The 22269-nt window shown below is 43.5% G+C and overlaps 1 protein-coding gene across 4 annotated transcripts in view; it reads right to left on the bottom strand.

Moving 5' to 3' along the window:
- The window catches only part of VIT (vitrin), a 99493-nt gene that overhangs the window by 39983 nt on the left and 37241 nt on the right, over window positions 1–22269 (bottom strand). For all 4 annotated transcript variants that reach the window (XM_019647771.1, XM_019647770.1, XM_019647773.1 and 1 more), the window contains 3 exons: window positions 15029–15185; window positions 9670–9803; window positions 5412–5489 (listed from right to left, as the gene is read on the bottom strand). In XM_019647771.1, the coding sequence (XP_019503316.1) occupies window positions 5412–5489; window positions 9670–9803; window positions 15029–15185 (369 nt within the window). The remainder of the gene's footprint in view (window positions 1–5411; window positions 5490–9669; window positions 9804–15028; window positions 15186–22269) is intronic.

Raw genomic sequence — 22269 nt, 5'->3', positions numbered from 1 at the left:
AGCAGGTCAGCAAACAGTACCCTGGTATTGGGTTGGAATTTTGCCATCTGATCTGCTCCTGCTGGCATTAGCCTGTCAAGGCAGGAAGCAGATTCCCCATTTACCCTGTTTCTTGCTAATAGTTGGTCACTTTTAAATCTGCATGTAGACTGTGCCAGACAAATTGCTGAAGAACTGGCAGTGCCCTCAGGGGTTCAGCCAGTCTTCACGCCATCCTTGGGCAAAGCTGAACCTACGTGATTTATGACATTTCCAAACCTTGAAAGGAAGTGAGCTTTCATAACAGGTCCTAGGGAACCTTCTAACTTCTCTAAAGCGCTCTTCTGTCTTACCCCCTGGTAAACGCTACCAGGAATTAATGCCTTTTTAGGGAGATGCAGGCCCAAGTCCCACCTACTTCATCAAGGGGAAAGCCATTTAATAGAATCACTTGTATATTTTATGAAATAACATATAACTGTTAATTATGAGAGAAATATGTCAATAAACTGACCATACAGTTTACTTGCAAATTATTAAACTACATTAAATTAAAAATAAAATTTCTACTTGCCAATAGTAAACATTTTTGCCACTTTAAACTTATTGGATAGTGAAAATCTGAATTATCATTTCTTCAAACCATTGTGTAATTTTCAAGGTTTCTGAACATCTCAGTCTGCTTTTGTAATACTGATTTTCTAGAGAGCAGATTAAACATCGTGGAGGCAGCCATTTGTGTTCCTTGCTTAGAACACAGATGCTTTTAAGCATGTCCTAAATCCAACCAACAGAACCACCTCTCTGTCTTCCATGGGCTGGTGTTTTTGCCTGCTCTCCTTCACAGAATAGAATTGTCTTTAGCAGAGACAGAAAATACTCTAACCCAACCGCTCCCAATTTCTTACTGAACATAATGCCTGATGTGACCCAAAGTGAATTCTTCGTGGGACCAGGCTCCTTTTGAGCAATTTGAAATGAAACCAGTAAGAGTGTCTTTGTACAACCTCAGTTACATGGAATTTTGGTCTCCTTTAAAAGATTTGCATGGGCAGACATTTCAAACTTTCCCTTAGGCTCTTAACATATTCCTTTTTGGACAAGGCCAAGAGCAGCTCCGGGCAACCAGCTCCTTGACAGCAGCAGGAGATCCTCAGAGCTCCCTACATCTGGTTCATCCTTAGAATCATAGTGGCGGTATTAAAATGCAGATTCCAGGGCCCTATTCACAGAGGTTCTGACTCGCTAGATCTGGAGTTGGCCTGTGCAAATCTGTTTTGAGAACCACAGCCAGCGCCCGGCTGGGCTCCTGGCTCCAGCCCTCACCAGCCTGCCACTAATGCTTTCTGAGCCTGCTCCCTTTCACTGCAACATGGGGATGGTAAGACTGATTCGCAGGGCTGTTGTCCTCTTTAGACATCATGTCTGTATGGGGCCTGCACAGTGCTTTGCACATGGTAGGCATTTGAAAAATGACAGTAGCTGGCATTTATTATCATGATATGCCTTCCCCTCCCCCAGTGGAAAACAATGCTTTCAGTAAGTGTCAAAGGTGAGATGACTGAAGGAAATTAAGCCAGTTTAGCAGCAATGCCTGGAGGTCAGAGGATTGGCTCTTACCATGCTAACTCAGGGTGACATAAAAGGGCAGGAAATCTAATATTCACTGAGCATCCTCCATGCGCCAGACACTTTGAAGACCTCTCTGCCTAAGCACTCACATTTGATATTCATCACAATTCTGGAGGTCCATCCAAGTATTCTCATTTTTAAGATAAGGAACAGATTTTCCAAGAGGAAACATGTCTAAGGTCACACATACAGTAGGTAGCAGAGCCAGGATTTGGGCCCACACTTGTTCGATTCCAAATTCTATATTTTTTCATCAGAAGGGGAACACACGCGAAGGCAAGTCATGAGTAGCTTCAGGATTCCTGCATGTGGTTCCCATCAGAGGATGGTCTGTCTCTCTAGAGCTCTGGTGCAAAGCAGTCTTCTCAAGACAGGGGGAGGATGGACTTAGTGGGTATAGGCAGAGAGGGCAGGGAAGCCAAACTTATTACCATAAACTTGGGCTTAAATTTCTTCTGGGGCAGGGACTGTGCAGCTGGCCTGGGGGAGCAGGAGGGGGTTTTCCTGACTCTCTTGCTCAGCAACCTTGCATAAAGGCTTGCCCTTCTCTTGTTGCAGTGCCAGCTGCGTGCCTCCCCAGCTTTCAGTGAACTTCTATAAACCAACCCTTACCTGTTTTTATAGCTCAGCATAGCTAGAGGCTCTAGCCAAATAACAGCTGCCCGCCTATGGTTGCTGACTGCCTGGGGGGGAACAGCATTTAAATCTCAGGAATGTCCGTCCTCAGCAGGAGCTGCACAGCGCTGAATCAAAATTTCTATTTTTTGAGTGAGAGAATTTCCCATGGAAGAAAGTTGTTATGCTTGGGGGCGTGGATGGAGGAGTGGTCATCTTAACCCGATTTGCCTGTTAACTCACATTCTTGGAGAGATTAGGAAGCATTTTATAGTGGCATCATGAGACCTGAACACCGCTGGCCATCATATCTCTCTCTCTTTGCTTCTCCCAATTTCTATAGGAACTTGATCATGTAAGGAAGAGTGGCAACCAAGTGGGCCACCCTTTTCCAGTTCTCACTGGACTTTTTATTTGAGTTGATGAAATTTACTCCATGGGGGGACTATAACTTTAAAGAGATGTTCCTCTATCTTGAAGCTGGACAAGACCTCAAGTATCCCTTTGATGTTATAATCCTCAGAGCTTAGCTCCGAGTCTGGTAATACAAGGTGCTCAATACATGGTTCCTGAATGAATACATGGCCTTCATTTTGCCCACGCTGATAACTATGAATGATCTTGCAATAGGATAGTAATACCCAGTGAGAGTGTATTGAAGGCTGAGGTGATTCGGTAGCGGGGACAAGTGATGTCACCAACGCTTGATGTTTTAACCATGACTTTTGCTCATTTTACATTTACATGCGAGAAAGGCTGCCCAGTTCCCCACAATCCTCCTGGATGTCAGTGACTTGGGCATGTGGGTGGACTGTGGTAAGCCGGGCCGTGGTGCTTGGGGTCGATAGAGAAGTTTTGGAAATGATCTCTGCTGTGGAGAATGTACAAACCCAATGGGTTTTATAATCTAAGCTACCATTTGGCTGTAGTGGCTCGCCCCGCCACCCCTCTTTTCCCAGGGTTACCTTCTTGGAGGGGATATTATCAGTGTTTGAGTGCTATATGGGCCAGTTAGAAAGGTGCCCTTGGGACACCCAACTCTGAGAAACAGATGGGGCTTAGATCTCTGACCCAACAAGAGGGGGCTAGGACATAGCTGAATATTGCCTCCCTTAGCCCCAGATATCCACACATATCACCTATTTAGAAATCATTGACAGGGGCAGGTAGAAAAGGGTAAAGGGGGTCAAATATATGGTGACAGAAGGAGATTTGACTTGGGGTGGTGAATACACAATGCAATATACAGATTTACTATAGAATTGTACATTTGAAATCTATATAATTTTTTTAACTCATGTCACCCAAATAAATTTACTAATGAAAAATAATAAAGTTATGTGATGTACAAAAGGAAGGAAGGAAGGAAAGAAGGAAAGAAAGGTCACTGAGAATTGTGACATAGATGAGACAACGGAGAGGCCAGGGACACTCTACCTCCATCAGCTGGCCAGTCACTTAAGGAGACATCTGTCACCTATTCCTCTTCTCTGTGCCCCAGATGATATCTCAGAAATGGTCCATGAGCCACTACAATCTACGGCCAGCTTGGGGGTTGGGGTGGGAAACGGCTATATCCTTGCACTTAAACCCAAGCATGTCTAGATTACTGGAATAATTAAGATGTCATTAAAGATATATATAGTTGGAGCAGTAACTAGGGGGAGAAAATGAAAAAGGCTTTGTATGCCAAAGGCTACTCAAATCAGGACTGTTTTTTTTTTTTTTTTAAAGATTTTTATTGGGGAATTGGGGAGATGGGAACAGCGCTGGGGAATTGGGGGAAGGGGAACAGACAAGTTGCTGTCCTTTCGTTCTTCAGTCTAGTTGTGGAGGACGTTGCTTCATTGGCCCAAGTTGGCACCATCATTGTGCTCTTCTGGGAGAGGCAGATCAGTCGCCAGCTTCTGGACTGCCGCTCACTGCAGCTGCTGGCCGCTCACACTGGCTGCTGGCTACACACGGTAGCTCATGGCAACCCACTGCAGCAGGGGCTGCAGCCTACGCCGTTGCCGGCGACTCAAGGCAGCCCAGCTCCAGGTTGAGCTGTTGTTGTTCAGCATCTTAGCTGTAGGGGGTAGTGTCACTGGCCCTCATATGTGGGATCCGAACCGGGCCCTCTGGCGTCCCAAGCCAGTTCTTAACCGTCATGCCACTCGGCCGGCCCTCAAATCAGGACTCTTGATGTACACTGTTATTAGCATGAAAAACTACAGGATAATGGTGTAGGGAGATGTTTGTGGAGCTACTTTGTCTGGGTTTGATTCTTAGCTTTGCTCCTGACTAGCAGTGTGGCAAAGGGCAAGCTAGTAAACTGCTCTGCACTACCTTTTCTCAAAGTGTAAATTAGGGCTAAGCGTGGTCCATACCCATGGTGTTGTTGGGGTGAGTAAATGCGATAGTCAGCCCTTGGAACAGTGCCTGGTACACTGCAAATGCTCAATAAATGCTAGCTTCTATTGCTATCCTTAAATCACATTCATCTTACTTACGTGAACAAAATCAGCAGCTCATCAACTTTCTGGAAGCAATTCAAAATCCCTTATAAAACAACTCACAGCTTCTCTTTGTGTGGGAAATCAAAGTAGCCCCGAAGACACAATACTGCGCAGCACAGTTCCCACTTTAACACAGAAACCTCTTGGCCTGAGGCCCACCTGTACCTCCTTTGCAGATCACATGAAGCTGGGTCGTCACAATCTCAAAGGCAGTGCACCTTTGGCCTGGGTTGTTACTCAGATTAGCTGCTTGCTGCTATGCCATAAGCCACCTCTTTCTCTGGGTTTCCCTTCATTTCACACCTGAGCAGAGATAGCCTTTTCCCTTTCAGCTGCCAGGGAACATTTCTGGACAAAATGTCATGCCACCTTCTAAAGTTAACAATACAATAACATTCAAGGCAATAGTCATTCTGAATGAAAATGATACAAACACAGAGACAATCTTGGAATTGTAAAAACAAACAAACAAACAAACAAAACCCAAAATATAAAGCCTTATTCTACAGCCTTAGCCATCTGATCTCATTGATTTCTGGGCCCATGTTCCTGGCATCCGTTAAAATATTACCAGAGTCAGTGGAGCTTGACCAGTTAAGGTGTTAATTTCTATACTATCTCTTTAAACACAATATTGCGTGCTTACGAACTCGGAAGATTTAGATGAAATCACTCATGAACACTTGCCTGCTTTGGCAGCTGGGCTTTTAGGTGATGAATATGTAAGAGCCGATGGGTAGGTTACGCCCTTCTGGGGTTTACCTTCTGCAAAAGAGAGAGAGAGAGAGAAAAGATTTATTTGTAGAGCTAGAGGTTTTAGATGGTTCTGTTCTGATAAGCGAATTCTTTCCTTCCAATTTATTTCTCTTGAGTTCAATAAAATCAGTCAGTCTCCCCCACGCCGAGTTGTTGATTACAAGAAGAAAGTCAAGTGGCATTTTTGTCTTCCTGTATTGCCGGCGTGTTATTAATATTAGAAAGGAAGTAAAATCTCTGTGACTCAGAGTTAACATTAGCAACCCTTATTTTACTCATGAAGATGTGACGTGGAAGCTAAGGTTTTCATATATGTGGCTTTGAATGTTTAATTAGGTCGGTAGATGGAGTAAAAACATTCCCCCAAGGTCTCCTTTAGATGCTGTAGAGCTCGGTCACTGGCTGGCTATGTGGGAGTGGCTACCTTGCACTTTCATGGAGCCTGTGGGATCCATTTGAATTCTGTGGCACTGGAGACCTGAAACTGGGTAAACGTAGATCAGCCTTGAAAGTAAGCATTTGTTGCCCACCCAGGGAGAGAGAGTTTAGATGCCAGGCAAGGAGAAGGAATGCTAATATATACCAGGGAGGCATAAAAAGGCAAAAGCGATCAGGTGATGGGGCTGGGTAAGCACTTAGCAAGCCTGAGGACTACCAATGGCCTGAGAAGGCCACTGCCTGACGGCTTCTCCACCAGTCGCCATACCTGAAATTCCACCATAGGAATTTGTTCCCGCAATGAAACAGAAAGTGTCTCTGGAATGTAGAATTCCCCCAAAAGCAGGTGATTTGTCTCACCTGGTAACTTGAATTCCCAGTGCCTAGAGCAGTGTCTGATATGCAGTAGATGCACAGTAAATATTTATTCAAAGGAATATCTTAATGCTTAGATCTCTGTTACAATTCAAACACCTGTGGGAGGTCTCTCACCTGTTATTCAATATTTCCATCTAATAACAAAAGCCCTTCAGCTCCCAACCTGAGGGCATATTTTTATAGGATGGGGCTTGGGAGGAGGTGGTGAGGAGCATCAGCTGGAGAGCCCAAGGGGTGGAACAGAATCTAGTGTGTGATTTTGCTAAATACCCTGTTGGCACGAAGGATTGTAGGCCCTGAAGCAGACAGAACAACAGGGTCTCAGGAAGGGCTTGGGATTGGGAGTACAAAAATATAGGTTTCTGTTTCTATTTTACCATTAATTAACTGCCTTAATCTCTGAGGCTCTCATTTATTTTCATCCAGAAACTATGGACCAACTTACTACACAAAGTTGTAGGATCTTATGGGAGAAAAGTTAAAATGTTTTGGAACTGTATATCACCATAGAGATGCCAAAAAGTTATTCTAGTATTACCCATAAATATCACTCAAAATGGGGCTGAGGCAAAAGGTTTGGGCTTACTTGAGTTACCTCATCGCATTCAAGTCACCTGGGAGCAGAACTTGGCATTTCCAGGTTCTCCGCCCTCACCCTGCCTGCTCTAAATACACAACAACTGAGGTTATTTCAGACCCGAGGAGGACTCTTGGACGTGACCTCACTTTATCAACAGAGCACTGCAGAAACATCATTTCTCTCTATTTCCTATTCTTCTCACATCTAAAGTCCTGTGGTTCTTTCTGTGTCTGTTCAGAAGGGGCATGAACTTAGTTTTCTGAAATATGAATAAAAAAACAAATGGGCTGTTTTAGAAGGTCCTTCTCTGATTTTCCCCATCGCTGGACTTCTGAAGATTATGCTGACCAAAAATGTCCATCCCTTCTCCTGCCTCCCCTCCCAGACCAAAATGAATTAATGAAAGGAGCACAGCAGCCTGTGAAAACTGGAAATGACCTAGAGGAAGGTCATGGAGGCATCTGAGCCTTCAGAGGAGGATTCTGACACCATCCGGGGAAACTCATTGGCCTCGAGCCTCTGGGGAGTGGACCTTGGCCACCAGTCGATTGATACCCATATGCGGAAATGCGTTTTCCTAACGCGCCCATTCAAAAGATACTCCTAGCCATTGCAGAAGCACAAATGTTTATTGCTGGCAAAAAACATTTCGGTTAAACGTCACTAGGTGGAATGAGGGGACATGGAAGTTGAGATTTATAGGGAATAATCTCAGCAGATTGATTTTCACTTAAAATTCCAAAACATCTCTACTCTCATGGAATTAATTTTTCTTTTAAACCTCTGTTGGGATTCTTGAATTGCAGACTAAGTACTTTAGATCAAAATACTCTTATTTAGTCAGGAGCTACTTGGTAAACACTTATGCGGAGATTATATTTCTTTCTATGTTCAACAAATTTGTATTCTAGACTTAGCATTTTCTCACGGCTCCTATCTGAATTATTTGTGACAAGGCAAACCTCACACACAGTACTATGGTTGGTGACTTTGTACTATTTGACTTAAAAAATTTGAAGCCTAAGTGTGCAGAGGGTGGGGGAAATCTCTTCTTGATTTAAGAATACTAGGCTAATAAATGTGAAAGGAATGACAGAATTAGAACAACTATAATTTTGCAATTACTAATGTAATTTTTGCTACTGCAAGGATCATCAATAGATGTTAAAACCACTGGTGAAATTTATTGGAAACAAGCTATTCACGCTGTTTCAAAGTATCACCCTGCAGATTGCTTATTAATTACAAGGTATCTTCACCATGGAGAGATACTGTGAAGTATACAAGTAATCAAATTTAGCCTCAGCAATAATTGGACAAACTGACTTTATGTGCTTCCTGATATGGTCATTGTTATAAGACATAATGGATATTCTATGATACTACCTGTGTGGTATCCTTGCCAAAATATTTAACCTGAATCCAATCATAAGGAAATAACTGGACATGTTTGTGGCCCAGGCTGTGGGACATACTGCTAGACAACTGGCCGGGACTTCAAGAATGTCATTGCCATTCATGACCAAAAAAGGTAATGTGGTGAGATAGCTCTAGAGTAAAGGGCACTAAAAAGACATGGCAACTAAATGCAATGGATGATCTTGGATTGGATTGTGGATCCAAAAAAAGAAGAAGAAGAAGAAGAAGGAGAAGGAGAAGGAGAAGGAGAAGGAGAAGGAGAAGGAGAAGGAGAAGGAGAAGGAGAAGGAGAAGGAGAAGAAGAAGAAGAAGAAGAAGAAGAAGAAGGAGAAGAAGAGGAAGAAGAAGAAGGAGAAGAAATTACTATTAAGACTATTTTAGGGTAATTAGATACAATTGAATAAGAACTATTTATTAGATAATATTATTGTATCAATGTTAATTTTTAGGTATGGAGTTGGTATTGTGGTTATTTAGGAAAATGTTCTTGTTCTTATAAGATTTGTGCTGAAGTACTGAGGGGTAAAGTGTCATGATATCTGTAGCTTATTTTCACATAGTTCAGAACAAAATATAAATAGATGATAGGTAGATAAATAGATAAAGCAAATGTTGCAGCATATTAACAATTGGTGAATCCAGGTGAAGGGACTATAGGTATTCATTGTAATATTCTTTTAACTTTTCTTTAGATTAAAAAAATTTCAAAATAGTTTAGATTGGGGAAATTCACAAATATTAAAAAAAAGGAAGGAGGGTCAAGATAATACAAAGATACTTGGTTACTTTATCACTGTGAAATCATGCTAGTCATTAGCTCACTGGCCTCTTTGGAAAAGGGGAAAAAAGAGTGAAAAATGATTATCTACAAAAATCATGTGGAGCTTGATAGTGATGACTGATTGACTAGTGAAACAATTGTTAAATAAAAAGAAATCTCAAATAAAATTGTAGCTTTGCTCTCTTAGAGCCTATGTCCCTATCTATTCATTTACCAGAAATCTCAAGGAATAAGGTTCTAGATGTGAGATTCATTTGGCCTAACAAAAGGAGTAGTTCAAAAACTCAAGTTATTAAATATAAGTCACTTAATTAAAAAGTTTGATTGGACTTACAGATAGCTTCAGTGTGTTTAAAATGAGTAATTGGGGCCTTTTAATATTTCCAGACTTTGGAGTGATTTATCACTGTAATTACAATTCATTGTTTCATGATCCTAATTATCAGGAGAACTAATGCTTCAGATTTTTTATGAAATGAGGTGGGCCATAAATTAAAACCCACAGCACACTGAAAAGAGCAAATTTCATCCCATGAGGTCATGTACCCGCAGTGTCTGTGTGTAGCAGCCATTTCCCCAGCATGTGGGCTTACCTGAGACAACAAAGGATTCTCTCCACCGTGGTAGGGACAAGGACTGGACACCATTGGAATAAGTCCCTCGATAGCCAGACTGTCCAGCTATTTTCTGAACAAGTATTTTCCCTCCTGAATTATCGAGCACACCACTATGAAGAGGAAAAAAACAAATTTTTTTTAAGAAAGAACAGAAAAATATTGTTTGACTTGATCAACAGATTATCGGACTAGCCTCCATCTTTATTTAGAGATATGAAAGCAGCAAGATTAAGAAAACGACCTTGACCTGCAACCCACCCTCTGAGAATGGTGCCTCCTTCACATGGCCCAACATCTGAACCTCCCAGGTCAGATGTCCTTCTTTTTCTCATTACAGGACCTGATTGTTCAGTCAGTCAGGGATTTCTCTTTGCCCCCATGCCTCAAATGTTCCTTGGTTTCCTTATCCCTTGAGTTCTTTTAAGTAAAAACTTCTTTCCTGACAATTTTCAATTTGGTTTTGTGACATCACAGAATGACTCTTGTTTTTTCAAAGGGTGATATGACATTTTAAAAATGCATGTTATTCCTTTTATTTTGGGCCAGCAAAGGAAGGTGTGCAGCTAAATTAACCTCACTAGAAAGAGTCCCCAAAGACTGGAATTGTTTCTTTATAGGGTTTTGAAGGTTTTAGATCCTGACGTGACAATAAATGAAATATCTACCTCTTTCCTTCTATGTGAGGCAGGGGCTCCATTCTGGTTCCTAAATATCACTTTCACATTGTCATTTCCTTGCCCCAGAGGCTAAAATGGCTCCTCTGGGTATCTGTAATTTGTGGCACAAGGGCGATAAAATAAACCCAAAAACTTAGATTTGTTTCTATCAACACCCTTCCTTCCCTCCAGGAATAAGAGTTGCCCTTTCCTGCTCTCCCACCTTTATGGCGAATCAATGACTTTCAATGACCCAGAAGGAAAGTAAGTGATAATAATATTTGACATGTAAAGCAGTGAGTTGCTTTAAAATTATTCCCACATATGGTATCTGCCTGGGTCCTCTGAGCAAACGCATGAGTCATGGAGTGGAGGGAATGTTGTCATTCCCAGTTCATAGAAACAGGCTGAGACAGGTTGAGTGACTCACTGCAGATTTTGTAACTAGTAAATAGGAAGGCAGGGATTTGAACCCAGGTCTAACTGACCGGGAATCCTGGGTTTGTCCCACTTGGTCACAGTTGCTTCTCAAAGTTCAAAAGCACAGGGACCTCCTGAGACCAACTCCTCCTTGCTCCCTCATGTCTTTGCAACCTGACCCTCTCTTCTCTCAGAAGCTCTCAGAATCACATTATGTCATTTCTCCCAGCTGCAGCCAGGCTGGTGGTCTCAGCTCCCCTGAAAAGCACGTGCTTCTCACTCACGTGTCTCTGTTCATTCTGCTCTTTTTGCCCTGGAGAACCTGGTTCCCACTTCTGCCTGACCAGGCCTGTGTCACCGAGTCCTAACACCCACTTCTCCACAGAGATTCAGACGCGATTTTGCGAGGCCCCCTCCTCACAACACCTTAAAATCCTGTCTCACAACCAAGACTCTGGTTTTATTTGATCTCGTGCTATTTCCTAAAAGCTTCTTGAGTTGCTTTTGTCTCCCAACTAGATTGGAAATGTTAGTATGGAAAAGACAACGCTCTGCGCTTCTGTATTTAGAAGGCCTGTCAGTGGTACGTAGGTTCTGCTCACACTGGCTTTCGAAAGCCAAATGCTAAGTTTTTCAGGATTGTGCAAGCTGGTTCATTTCACATCGTAGCTTGAAATCAACCATAGCTGGAGTATTTGTACCACAAAAATTAGTAAATCAGCAACTCCTCCCTTTTTGGAGAACCAGCACACATCACTGGTGTAGGCTGAAAATTCTAATTATTAAAAAAATTCTCCCATGGTCCCTTCACTTATAATTAATGGGGAAAATAAAAATAACTCTTGCCTTTTTATTTTCCCCCAGAGAAATTATTCTGCCCTTGGATTTATAGTCTATCGTATTGAGGAAATGTGTGTGTGCGCAAAAGTACTGTAGATGCTACTCAGAGTGAGGGGGAAAGTGGGGAGGGGGGCTGTGCTGAGCTCCCCTCGGGCTATTTGAAGGGAATGGAGGGGGCCCAGGGGGTTCTCAAGCTGGACTGGACTGCTGACATCCCTTGTGAGGGTTTTGTAAAACCGAGAACCCAGACTTTGTGAAAGGTACAGATGTAGACCTACTGTGTTGTAAGATTTTTCCGGTTGCAGAAGGGAGTGAAGCTTCATTGTGGACTTCACTGGAGCACCCGGATGTTTCCAGACATTCTCCTACAGAAGGGCAGATCCTGGGAGGTCAGTGGTCTGTAAACCACAGGCGGCGACAGCAGTCCAAGCACTGGACACTTGACCATCATTTTTGATACCAGAGGAGGGGGAGAGCCCGAAAGGGGCTGTGGTTCCACTTATGAAGCTCATGGGAGCAAAGCCATGGTCATTTGCATAACTTATAGAAACATGGCCTCCTTTGTATCCTTACTCAGTTGAAGGTACTTCATATATATTCCCTGAAAGCAAATGCAGTTCCACTTCTTTGCGTCCCTCAGATGTCCTGTATGATGCCAAACATGACCTTGAGGTTTGCCTCCTTCCTAACCCTGGTTCCCGGGCACTGGGGTAAGCTGAGGGTCAGTTTCTTGGCTCAGGGGAAAGGGACTTCCCACCACTGGGCCAGGTGTTGAATGACTGTGATTCTCAGGAGGTCCTCTGGTCAGAAATGAGCATGAAGAGTGCTCTGCGTGGAGATGGCCTCTTTATTGCCCCGTCTCAGAGGAATGCCCCTGCCGCCCAACACTTGGTCCCACTTTAAACACAGAATTTAATTCAGGACAAGACTGAGCCAAAATACGATGTCTCAGTTCTGTTCGTTATCCTTTGGTTCGAAAGGATCAAGGGACTCACTCATAAGACACCTGATTAGGATATATTGTGTGAATTTTAAATCCATTAAGCTGAATATGAAGTCTGAATTTCTAAACCCAAGCATGCTGTCTTCAGTTTTCCACTTCTGACTGTGGGGGACTCCGGCAGGACAATGACAGGAGGTCCCACACGTACTTTCTATTTCTGTTCTTTGTCTTAAATCCTGCCTTCTGAAAACGACTCCTGCTGTTGTGAAAAATGAAACACATAGTATCCAAACTTCCTATCTATTTTTGCTGAAGATTGCTATTGGTCCTCCCATGGAGGGTGGTCCGTCTTTCCAAATAGAGTTCCCCACTCTAGTGGACACTGTCCCCGAAGCTACAATGGCACTTCGTTGTTCAAGTAGCAGATCTTGTTTTTTGAAACATTCAAGCTCTTCTCCTCTGCCCCTCTACCCTCATCTGTATTCCTCCCAGCAAGCTCCTAGGTTCCAACCCAGCTGCTGGAATTGCTGAGTCCTGGTCCTGTCAATGTCCTTCTTGTTTTTTCCCTAGAGGTGTGTCCATCCATCATAAAGCTTTTGCTAGCTCTAGTGCCCCAAAGTCCAAATCCTCCTCAAATCTTCACTTAGTACATTAAGCAGCACTGGGACCCCTGTCCTTATGGAATGTGTTACATGGGCTCTGGGCAGTGGTGGACATGAGTTCTAATCCTGAATGTGCAACTAACTAGCAATTTAATTAATGTCCCTATGCCTCAGTTCCTCTTCTAACAGATGGGGATGCTAACAATAGTCTCATAGGGTTGAGATGATGCTAGAAAGAGAGAATCAGAGTATAAGGGGTTAGTTATCATTACGAAGATATCTTTGGTCAGGTCAGATTAATTCGTGTGGTCCTGTCCTACATAAGAAACGTGGAGAGGCAAGAGAGAGCCAGCAAGTGCCAGAGGAAGCAAGTGCCAGCCATCTCAGATCACAGTTGGAAAAATACTGGCAACCTTGAGACAGGCTCAGCCTCTGCAGCAGATGTCAGTGTCTGTACAGACGGGCTGGAGAGTGCTGAGTGGTAAAGCTGCGTGGGCAAGCACAGATGTGTGTAAGGATGCTGTGAGCATGCACACATGTGGGAGGCATGCACATGCACATGTGTGCAGATTTGTACACCTCTTCCCTTTTTGCAGGATGATTTCAGGGTGCAAGCAAAATATTTGTATTCCATAGTCTGTGGAGTTAAGAAGCAGCATTCAATGTTCTACTATTTGTGTTTGTCTTTAATGTTCTACTATTTATTCTTATTAAAGCCTTTGGAGTCCTGGTCCCATTGAAAAATCAGCTAGCTCATCATCCCACTGCAGTGGTAGGGAAAGGAGGAGATGGCCAACCAAATCTATTAGTAGTCTTACATCTTATTTTACACAGATTTTTTTCTTACTGCCTCCCCAAATTTCAGGGAGGCTACTGGCTAGACACCTTGAAAAGGAATGAATTTTACATCTTCTGCCCTCTCTCTGGCAAAGATATAATTGAACAATCAACTGACTGACGTGCAAGTAAGGAAAAGGAAAACGATACCAGAAGCCTGAATAATTCAGAAATTTCACCCAGTATCCGGTAGCCGAGCACTGACTCAGGAGCCGTGTCCAACAGCAGTGCTGGGTGTTGGTTAGGAGCACGAGCACTGGACTTAGCTTCCAGTCCCTACTCTGATACTAAATTATAATAGTGTGGCTTTCAAAAAGCTCCTCAGCCTCTCTTAATCTGTGAGGCGTGGATAATACCGCATAGGGGAATTGTGAGGATTAAATAACAAGGGTGAGGTGCTTGACACATACACATGAGCCTCGCTACCAAAGAGATTAAGTAAGCGTCCATTTCCTGTGTTTTGACTCCAAGCCGAAGAAAAGGAGGTATGAGAATTCTGTGAGCTGTGAGCGTTACTTTTGCCTCTCCCTATTGAGGAGGTGACTCAGTCCAAAGCATGTCATGCCTCCCGTCCTGGGTCCCAAATCAACAGCTGACCAAGCAGTACCACCTTTCACCCTCCTTCTCACTTTTCCTGTTCCATTTGCCTCCAGCCATTCCCCATGGCTGTGACATTTCTTCTCCAATCTTCTGGGCCTTCCTTAGTCACGTCCCTATTGTTTCCTTGCTCAGCACATGCAGGTAAAAACAGAAAATGCTTGACATCATCAAGAGCTTTGGCTTCCTTGTCATGAACAGGAAAGAGAATTCTCCTCCCATCCTCATTAAGGTGTAAAGAGGAGTCAGTCCTTTCCACAGAGTGCTGTGGAAGGAAAGGCAGGACCACGCGGAATTCTGCAGAATTCCACGGGATAGGGTTGCCGGAAGAAACGCTCAGTTAACTTTGTACATTTTCTTTGCTAAAGCAGGCGAGCCCGTACTGGGGCTTCCTGCCCGCACCCTGGTTGCTAGTCGTGAAGTAGCTCAGAGCTACCCACCTGTGAACCGCAGCGGCACACATGCTGGAGTAGGATGCGTAGACGTCCGTGCCATAAACATGGTATTTGGGGTCTTGGCATCCTGCAGGACATTTCACAACGAACTCAGGATTGACGATCTTTCCAGCTTTGACATCACAGTTGATCTGAGGCACATCTGGGAATGCAAGGTGAGGCCAACATTACACCTTGTGGAAATCAGTTTATGTATGGGGTGACTTTCTTAGGATATAACTGTTCATTTATGTAATCTCTAAGAGCCAGAACCTGGGTTGACCCTAGAGCCACTTCATATGATGAAAGCAAAGACGTAATTAGGACATTTCTCAGACCAAAAGAACAACAATGACAATCCATTGCATTTAACTGCTGAGAGCAAAAACAAAAGGCTCATTCCTGTGCTTATATGGACAGTCAATTAACTGAAGAAAAGAACTCAGGGTTGGGGGGTGGGATGGTGGGGGAGGGACCTGCCTCCCGTAGCCAGAAATATCTTCTTGAGTCAATGGCCAGAGAGCTCTGGTGTTTCAGATGCTCTGGAGCTAGCCCAGGAAAAGAGAAAACTCTCGGACGACCGTCCAGGAGGGTGCAAAGGTATTCCAGGAAAGGCAAACAAGGGGGCACGGACGATGGAGGCAGGACTGGCCTGCTGTAGCAATGGCCCCATGCTGGAGCCTGGTGGGAGGGTGGGCATTGGTAGACCCGGACCAGGGGCTCCAGTGCTTGTGTTCTATGGGGATGTGGGATGCTATGGAAGATTTTTGGAGAGATAGATAATAAAAGTGATCTTTTGTCTTGGTCCCAGAGAATGGATCCTAGATCCAGGGTCAAGATGGGAGTGATCTTTTCTCATCTGGGTAGAAAGCTGGGAACTCCCCTGCTGAGCACCCAGGGGAAGCTCATTCATCCTTTCCTCCCTCCTTTTTGGCTTTGTGACTATAATCGCCAGGCTAATACTACCCAGTACAGGAGGCCAGTGTTCTGGAGCTGAAAGCTGGCCTAGGGATGAGGTGGACAGATGCTGTCGTGGTGATACCTACAAAGAAGTGCGGCTGTGTCTTCCCTAAAAATAATTTCCATCCAAAACTGAAGGAAAGCCTCCCAGATGACACTATACTGGTGTCCTTAGAGCTGGGAATGTGTTTCGTTCTGGGCCCCGTTCTTCAGAAGGGACTGTGAAACATGAGCCCAGTCCAAAGAGGAAGCAGGCTCAGGAGGGGTCTGGAAACCACCAGGTGTGAGGGATGGCTGGCAGCAATGGGTTCTTTGGCCATAAGAAGGAGAGAATTTGGAGGCAAGGGATAGTTGTCGTCACAAGTAGGACTGTTGTGGGTTATGACACCAGAGGGCAGAGTTAGAACTAAAGGATAGGTTTTATATGGAGGCAAATGTGGCCAAGAAGAACTTTCTAGTAATTGAAGTTGCCCTTGAAGCAGTGGACTGCCTCATGAACAAGGAATGGGCTGGAAGGGTGTAAACAGGGACTGAATCGTTGAAGAGGGGTTTTTCCACAGTGGGTGGGAGGGAGCAATCGAGCCCCGCCCCATGCTAAGAGCCTGTGATTACATACATGGATTCAGGATCTCTGCCAGGCCACCCACCCTCTAACTGGGTTACTGAGATGGTCTCAGAGTTGTTAATGGCTTCCAGCTGTATCCCAGACACACACTCTTTATTTTAACCCTTAGACGCCTGAATGGAACAGCGTTGGACTTTCATTCAGGCTGGAGAGAATTGAAGTTAGAACTCCTGCTCTTTTCTTAAACACCCCTCCCGGACAATCTTTGCCACTCAGAGCTGGGCCAGCATGGAAGTGCTTCTCCAGGGAGCCCGGGGGCTGAGTTTGATCACAGGCTAAAACAATTTGTGGTCTACATTAAGAAGTGGAGCCCTGTGCTTAGAACAGTTTTGTGGTTTCCTTCTCCCCACCACAGGTTGCCTCCTCTCCAAAGTTATTTTCTTTTTTTCTTTCATTCTTTTAAGCCCTGACACTCAAAGCTGCATTTACTATTTTGAGTCTTAGAGTAATTTTTTTTTTTAAAGACAATTTGGGGACTGAAGATGCTAGTGTAGCCTCTCCTTAAATTAGTTAATTGCTCGATCCCTGGGTGTAACTGAATGCGTTCAGCTCTCCTCCTTTCTGCAGATCACCTCCCCACTCCCAAATGCATCTCCTCCCTTAGATGGAAAAAAAAAAAAAAAAGAAAGCATTCTTTCTTGGTTCTTAGTTATCTGAAATAGGAGGTAAAAACCTCTGAATGGGGGTTCAATTTGGATGTCACTTTGGCTCCCTAAGATTTTGGATTTCCTGGCAGGCCAACCTAAATCATTTGGAGTTGAGTAAACGGCTATGTCAAGAAGCTTACAGCATGAGTATTATACAGCGATTAAACCTATTGAAGGACTTCAGAGTGCACAAAGCACATGCAGTAGGATTTTCCATGAAATAGTTGGTTTATGCAGACAAGGGGGAAAATGTCACGTGGGAATAGTTTGCTTCCTGCTAATCAATTCCCCCACTCCTTCCTTTAAGTGGTATGTGTTTTTTAGTTTGTTTTGTCTTGTTTTTACATAGTCCTGAGAAGTACCTTAAATAAGATCAGCTTTATCTGCACCCAACCAGATGAGTAAAATTGGTGGATCAACTTGTCCCATGGGGCAGGGGGGATAGAGAGGAATGAAATGAAACCAAGCACATATGCTGATGCACTTTGGAAAAACAGGGTGCAATGGAAAAGTGTGGCTAAAGGGCAAACATTTGTTAAATTTGCATAGAAAATCAAGTTGGAGAGAGTGAGATAATTAAAATTTTCAGACTAATTGCCCAAATCACTTAAAATTATAATGTCTAAATCCAGCTGGGAAGAAGCAGCCATTTGTATCTTTTTGACAGCTCTTCTTTGAGTATATGGAAGACATGGTTTATTTCTTTACAGTATCCTCACAGTTATTTGTGAAACAGTCTGTTGTCTTGTAACCTTCCAAGAATCTTCCGTCAATCCACTTAAGGACCAAGTTAAATGATTTATCTTTGCATTTCCTTTGACTACTTTTGAGCTATTCCATCTCACAGCTTAGGTTTTCCTTTTCTCTTTCTCTCTTGGTCCTTAGATTCATTTTCATATCTCCCTTTCTCTCTTGTCTGGACTTCATCTCAAAAGTACAGAAATAAGACTTCCTTAAGACAACAATTCCAAGTTAAGGCAGCTCAAGAAGTATCATTCTCAGCTCTGAGGGGAACAGGAAGACAGACATTTGGCAAATGCCAAACAGAGAGTTGGGTGCTGGGGGTTGGGGGGATGCTGTGCCCCCACTATTAACCTCAGGTGAGAACTTTTTAGATGCCATAAAATGGTTTACTCCAGGAACATTTGGAGAAATCGAGAGGAGAGGCTCTCCCATTCCTTCCTGAGTGGATAGTTGCTGGTGGCAGTAAGGGAACCCTGGGCTAAAGTCACAGAGATCCCATGGGCACCCAAAACTACTTTGGTGGAATGTTTGCACTGAGACCTGTTCCTTGGCCATCTGCTCGCCTCTTCCTCAGATGACTCCTTAGGGTCATCTTGCCTTCCTTCCCATGGTCACTATCACTTTTATGAAAGAGCTCACACTGGAGCATCTCCGAATCTGCCAAGGATTCCTTCCCAGAGGGCCTTGGCACCAGCCACAGGGAAAAGAGAAGAACCACTTGAACCAGATAGAATTGTAAGATAACCTTTAGATGCTGCTCACTGAGGTAATGTATCTGCTGTATTGATCTTAAAGGGTTCCTGAGCAAAAGATCTCATCTCAGAGGGTTCCTGGGCAAAACTGATTCTGTCTCAGCCACTATTTTCATGCAACATTGGAATCAGAGGCAGAACTGCAAATGTTTGTGCTCTGGGTTGGGTCTCCTGCCTGGTCTAATAACAGAGTGATTACTGGGTGATGTCACATACAATCAGCCAGTGATGTAGCAAGCCAAATCAAACTGTATACTCTAGGTCTTATTTTGCCATTCATCTTTTCAATGATCCCAGGCAAGCCACATTGCTTCTGGAAAACAAATTCCTTAATCTATTCAAGAAGGCCATAATAAGTTTGCCTCCTGGATGTTAATGAGGAAGAATTATTATAACATACAGGCACTTATGCATAAACAGTTTTGATATTAAATGATTTTGTTGGACCATAATATTCAACTAGAGTAAAATCCTATTTTAAGAGAATTATGCAAAAAAGGCTTGCAACTACTTTTCATGGTAATTTTCAAATGAATATCATCTTGCAGACTTGGCTTGTATCATTTCTCATACCTGGAACCCTTTTTCCTTTTATCTGTTTAAATGCTACTACTTTTTCAATGTCCCAGTTCCATTTATATCTTCACTCATCTATTAGAATATATATTCCATTAGGACAGGGATTTTTGTCTGTTCTGTTCACTGCTGCTCAACAGAATGTCTGCTGAATGATCGAATGAATGAATGAATAAAACCAATCCATTAGCAAGTCCTGCTAGTTTTATTTCCATATCAGCTATTTCTCTCGACTTCCACCTTGGTTTAAGGCACCAACAGGACTGTTAACACCATAGCCTCCTATCTTGTCTTCTTCCTTCCATGTTGCACATCCTTTGCTCCAGTCCTTTCTACATTGAATAGCCAGTATGATGTTTTTAAAAATGTAATCATAGTTCATCATTCTCCTGCTTAAAATCCCTCATTGGCTTTCTATTGCCCTTAAGATAATGTCCAAGTTCCTTAAGATGGTTTATAAGGCTGTAAGAGACTTGGTCTCTGAACTCCTCTCTAGTTAATCTCTTAACACTGTACCTTGGATGATGAGAAGGTGTCAGCCAGCAAAGGCCTGGAAGAAAGGCCTTTCAGGCAGAAGTAAGAGCCAGAGCAAAAACTCTGATATGGGAGTGGGCTTGATGGCTTGAATCACATAAAGGAGGTCAGTGTGCCTGGAGCACAGTTAGCGAGAGAGAGAGAGAGAGAGAGAGAGAGAGAGAGAGAGAGAGAGAGAGAGATCTGTGATAGGATCTGGGAAGTCAGTGGTGGTCAAAACACACGGGGACTAGACAAACTAATAATCCCCCTATGACTAAGATGTCAACAACTGTTTTTGCTAGAACCCTTCAGGACTGCACAATATTCTTTTCAGAAGAAATTTCTTGACAAGTCTACTTGGAATAGAGGCTAAGCTTCCAAGGACCTGCATGTGGGCTGAACTGTTCAGAGAGGCCAGGGGAAGAGTCTGCCTGTAAAAGGGGCTTGTTATGTGGGAGATGGAGGGTGGGGCAGAGATGGTAAGGGGGAGACGGTGAGGGTGGAATGAGGTGCTGGTGGAAGAAAATCTTGTGTTCCACAAGGTGACTCCTTCTGTTCATCCTTGAAAATCTGTAATAAAGCCTCCAAAGTATGATAAAATATCAGACGCAGGGAAGTTTCTTCAAGGAGCTAGTAAAGTAGCTAAGTCACAGGGCAGAGCAGGACGGGAAGGCTGTGGGAACACAGGAAGGGCTTCATGGAGCAAATAATGAGGAGTGTTTTGCAGATTCTCCAGGAATCACAGGGAGAGCTCCAGAGTTTTTAAAAGGTTATGAAATTGGTATTTACACAGATCTAACCTGATGGCTGAGGAGCCATGATGGCCAAGCTTACATTGGGGTGACATCACTCTACATGCTGAAACTGCAGCTTTGGTCAATGATGAGGCTGGATTTGAACACAGATATGTCTGGTTCTAACACTATCTTGCATTCTCACCTGAGCCAAGCGTTTGCCAAGAAGATGTGCAGCACTGGAGTTTAAAGAAATATTTTCCCTTGGTCATGAAATATTTCTCGAGAATATATACAAACAACAATCGGGGAAACATAGGCTATATGATGGAAATAGTTGATAAAGACGAGCCTGGTGAAGGGCATTTGCCTCAGCAGTTAACGCCAATCTCAAGCTTTAAGCACTTCAAAAAGCCTATAAAGGTTGGGCTTTCGACCCAATGTTTTAGCCAGGTCTGAGAAAATACCTTTGTCAACACTCTGTGGAAGGATGGTGGTGAAGGAGTGACTGGATAACAGAAAACTTATCTATGGCAACATAGTTCTTGAGCTATGTTGCAGAAGTTTGTGTCTCTAAAAATAACCTATTTTCAGTTTACAGAGGACTCTAATACACATTTTTTCACTTGCCCCTTACAGAATCCTGAGAGGTGTATTGTCCTCATTTTCCAGAGCGGTAAATTGACTTGCTCAGGCTCAGGTACCAATTAAGTGGCAGAGCCAAGACCTGAACTCAGGTCCTCTGACTCTAAACGCAAAGTTTTGCTAGCTCTACCTGGCTGCCTCTTCTATAACTAAAGAGAAGGAGTTAGATTTCTGCTTCCCTGCTCTAAGCTCACAGGGCTTTTCTGAACTTAAAGATCACTGACAACCACCAGTGGCGAATGCAGGATAGGTCTTGCAAATAGAACGTGTGTATGAGTGTTTGTGTTTGCGTGTGTGTGTGTGTGTGTGTGGGGGTATGCATCTGTGCATTTATCTCAAATACCTGTAAGGCAACTCATCTAGTGTAATTTTCCTTCCATTGTTTTCCTGTTATTTCTGAGAATTGCTAGGGTAGTGTTTACTTAACTAAAAACCTGCAACACTGAGAGAGTCCACCTCCCTTTTCACCCACACGTGAGGAAGAGGGCTAGAAAGTTGATCCTCTTCTGTTTTCCTGGTCTGTATAGAGAACACACTGGCATTGGCACCAGTTGTCTAAAAAGCTGGTGGGCACTGGGGGTTACTTACAAGTTGCTACAGCTGACAACATGAGAACCTACTCAGGAAGCCATGTGCATGTTACAGAAACATCCTACACAGAGCTGTATATCTCTTCGTCAGTGTCCAATACATGAAATAACCAAGTCTCAGAATAATGACCTCTGCATGCCTGAGGCAGTACCTCTGGGAATCATCCACCCTTTCAAGGTTGATTGCAAAAACCTTTCCATTCCTTACAAGATATTAAGGTTAACTTATTGGAGAGAACTCTGTGAATTAAAGGTTGTACATTTCACCCCAGGTTAAGAAGGTTTCGACAGACTTCAATGTGATGGAAATATTTCAGAACGTAGCTTCACTGCCTGTGGAGACTATCTGGATGTTGTTTAGCTTGTTGATTGTTGTCTTCATCATCTAGAGTTCCTGCTCAGAAAACTCTCAGGGTCCCCACCCGCTAAAGAATGGGGAAGAGCAAAGCTTCTCAGAC

The sequence above is a fragment of the Hipposideros armiger genome, unplaced genomic scaffold, assembly GCF_001890085.2.
Source record: "Hipposideros armiger isolate ML-2016 unplaced genomic scaffold, ASM189008v1 scaffold_116, whole genome shotgun sequence".
Lineage (NCBI taxonomy): Eukaryota > Metazoa > Chordata > Mammalia > Chiroptera > Hipposideridae > Hipposideros > Hipposideros armiger.
This window is presented reverse-complemented; position numbering and strand designations above follow the sequence as displayed.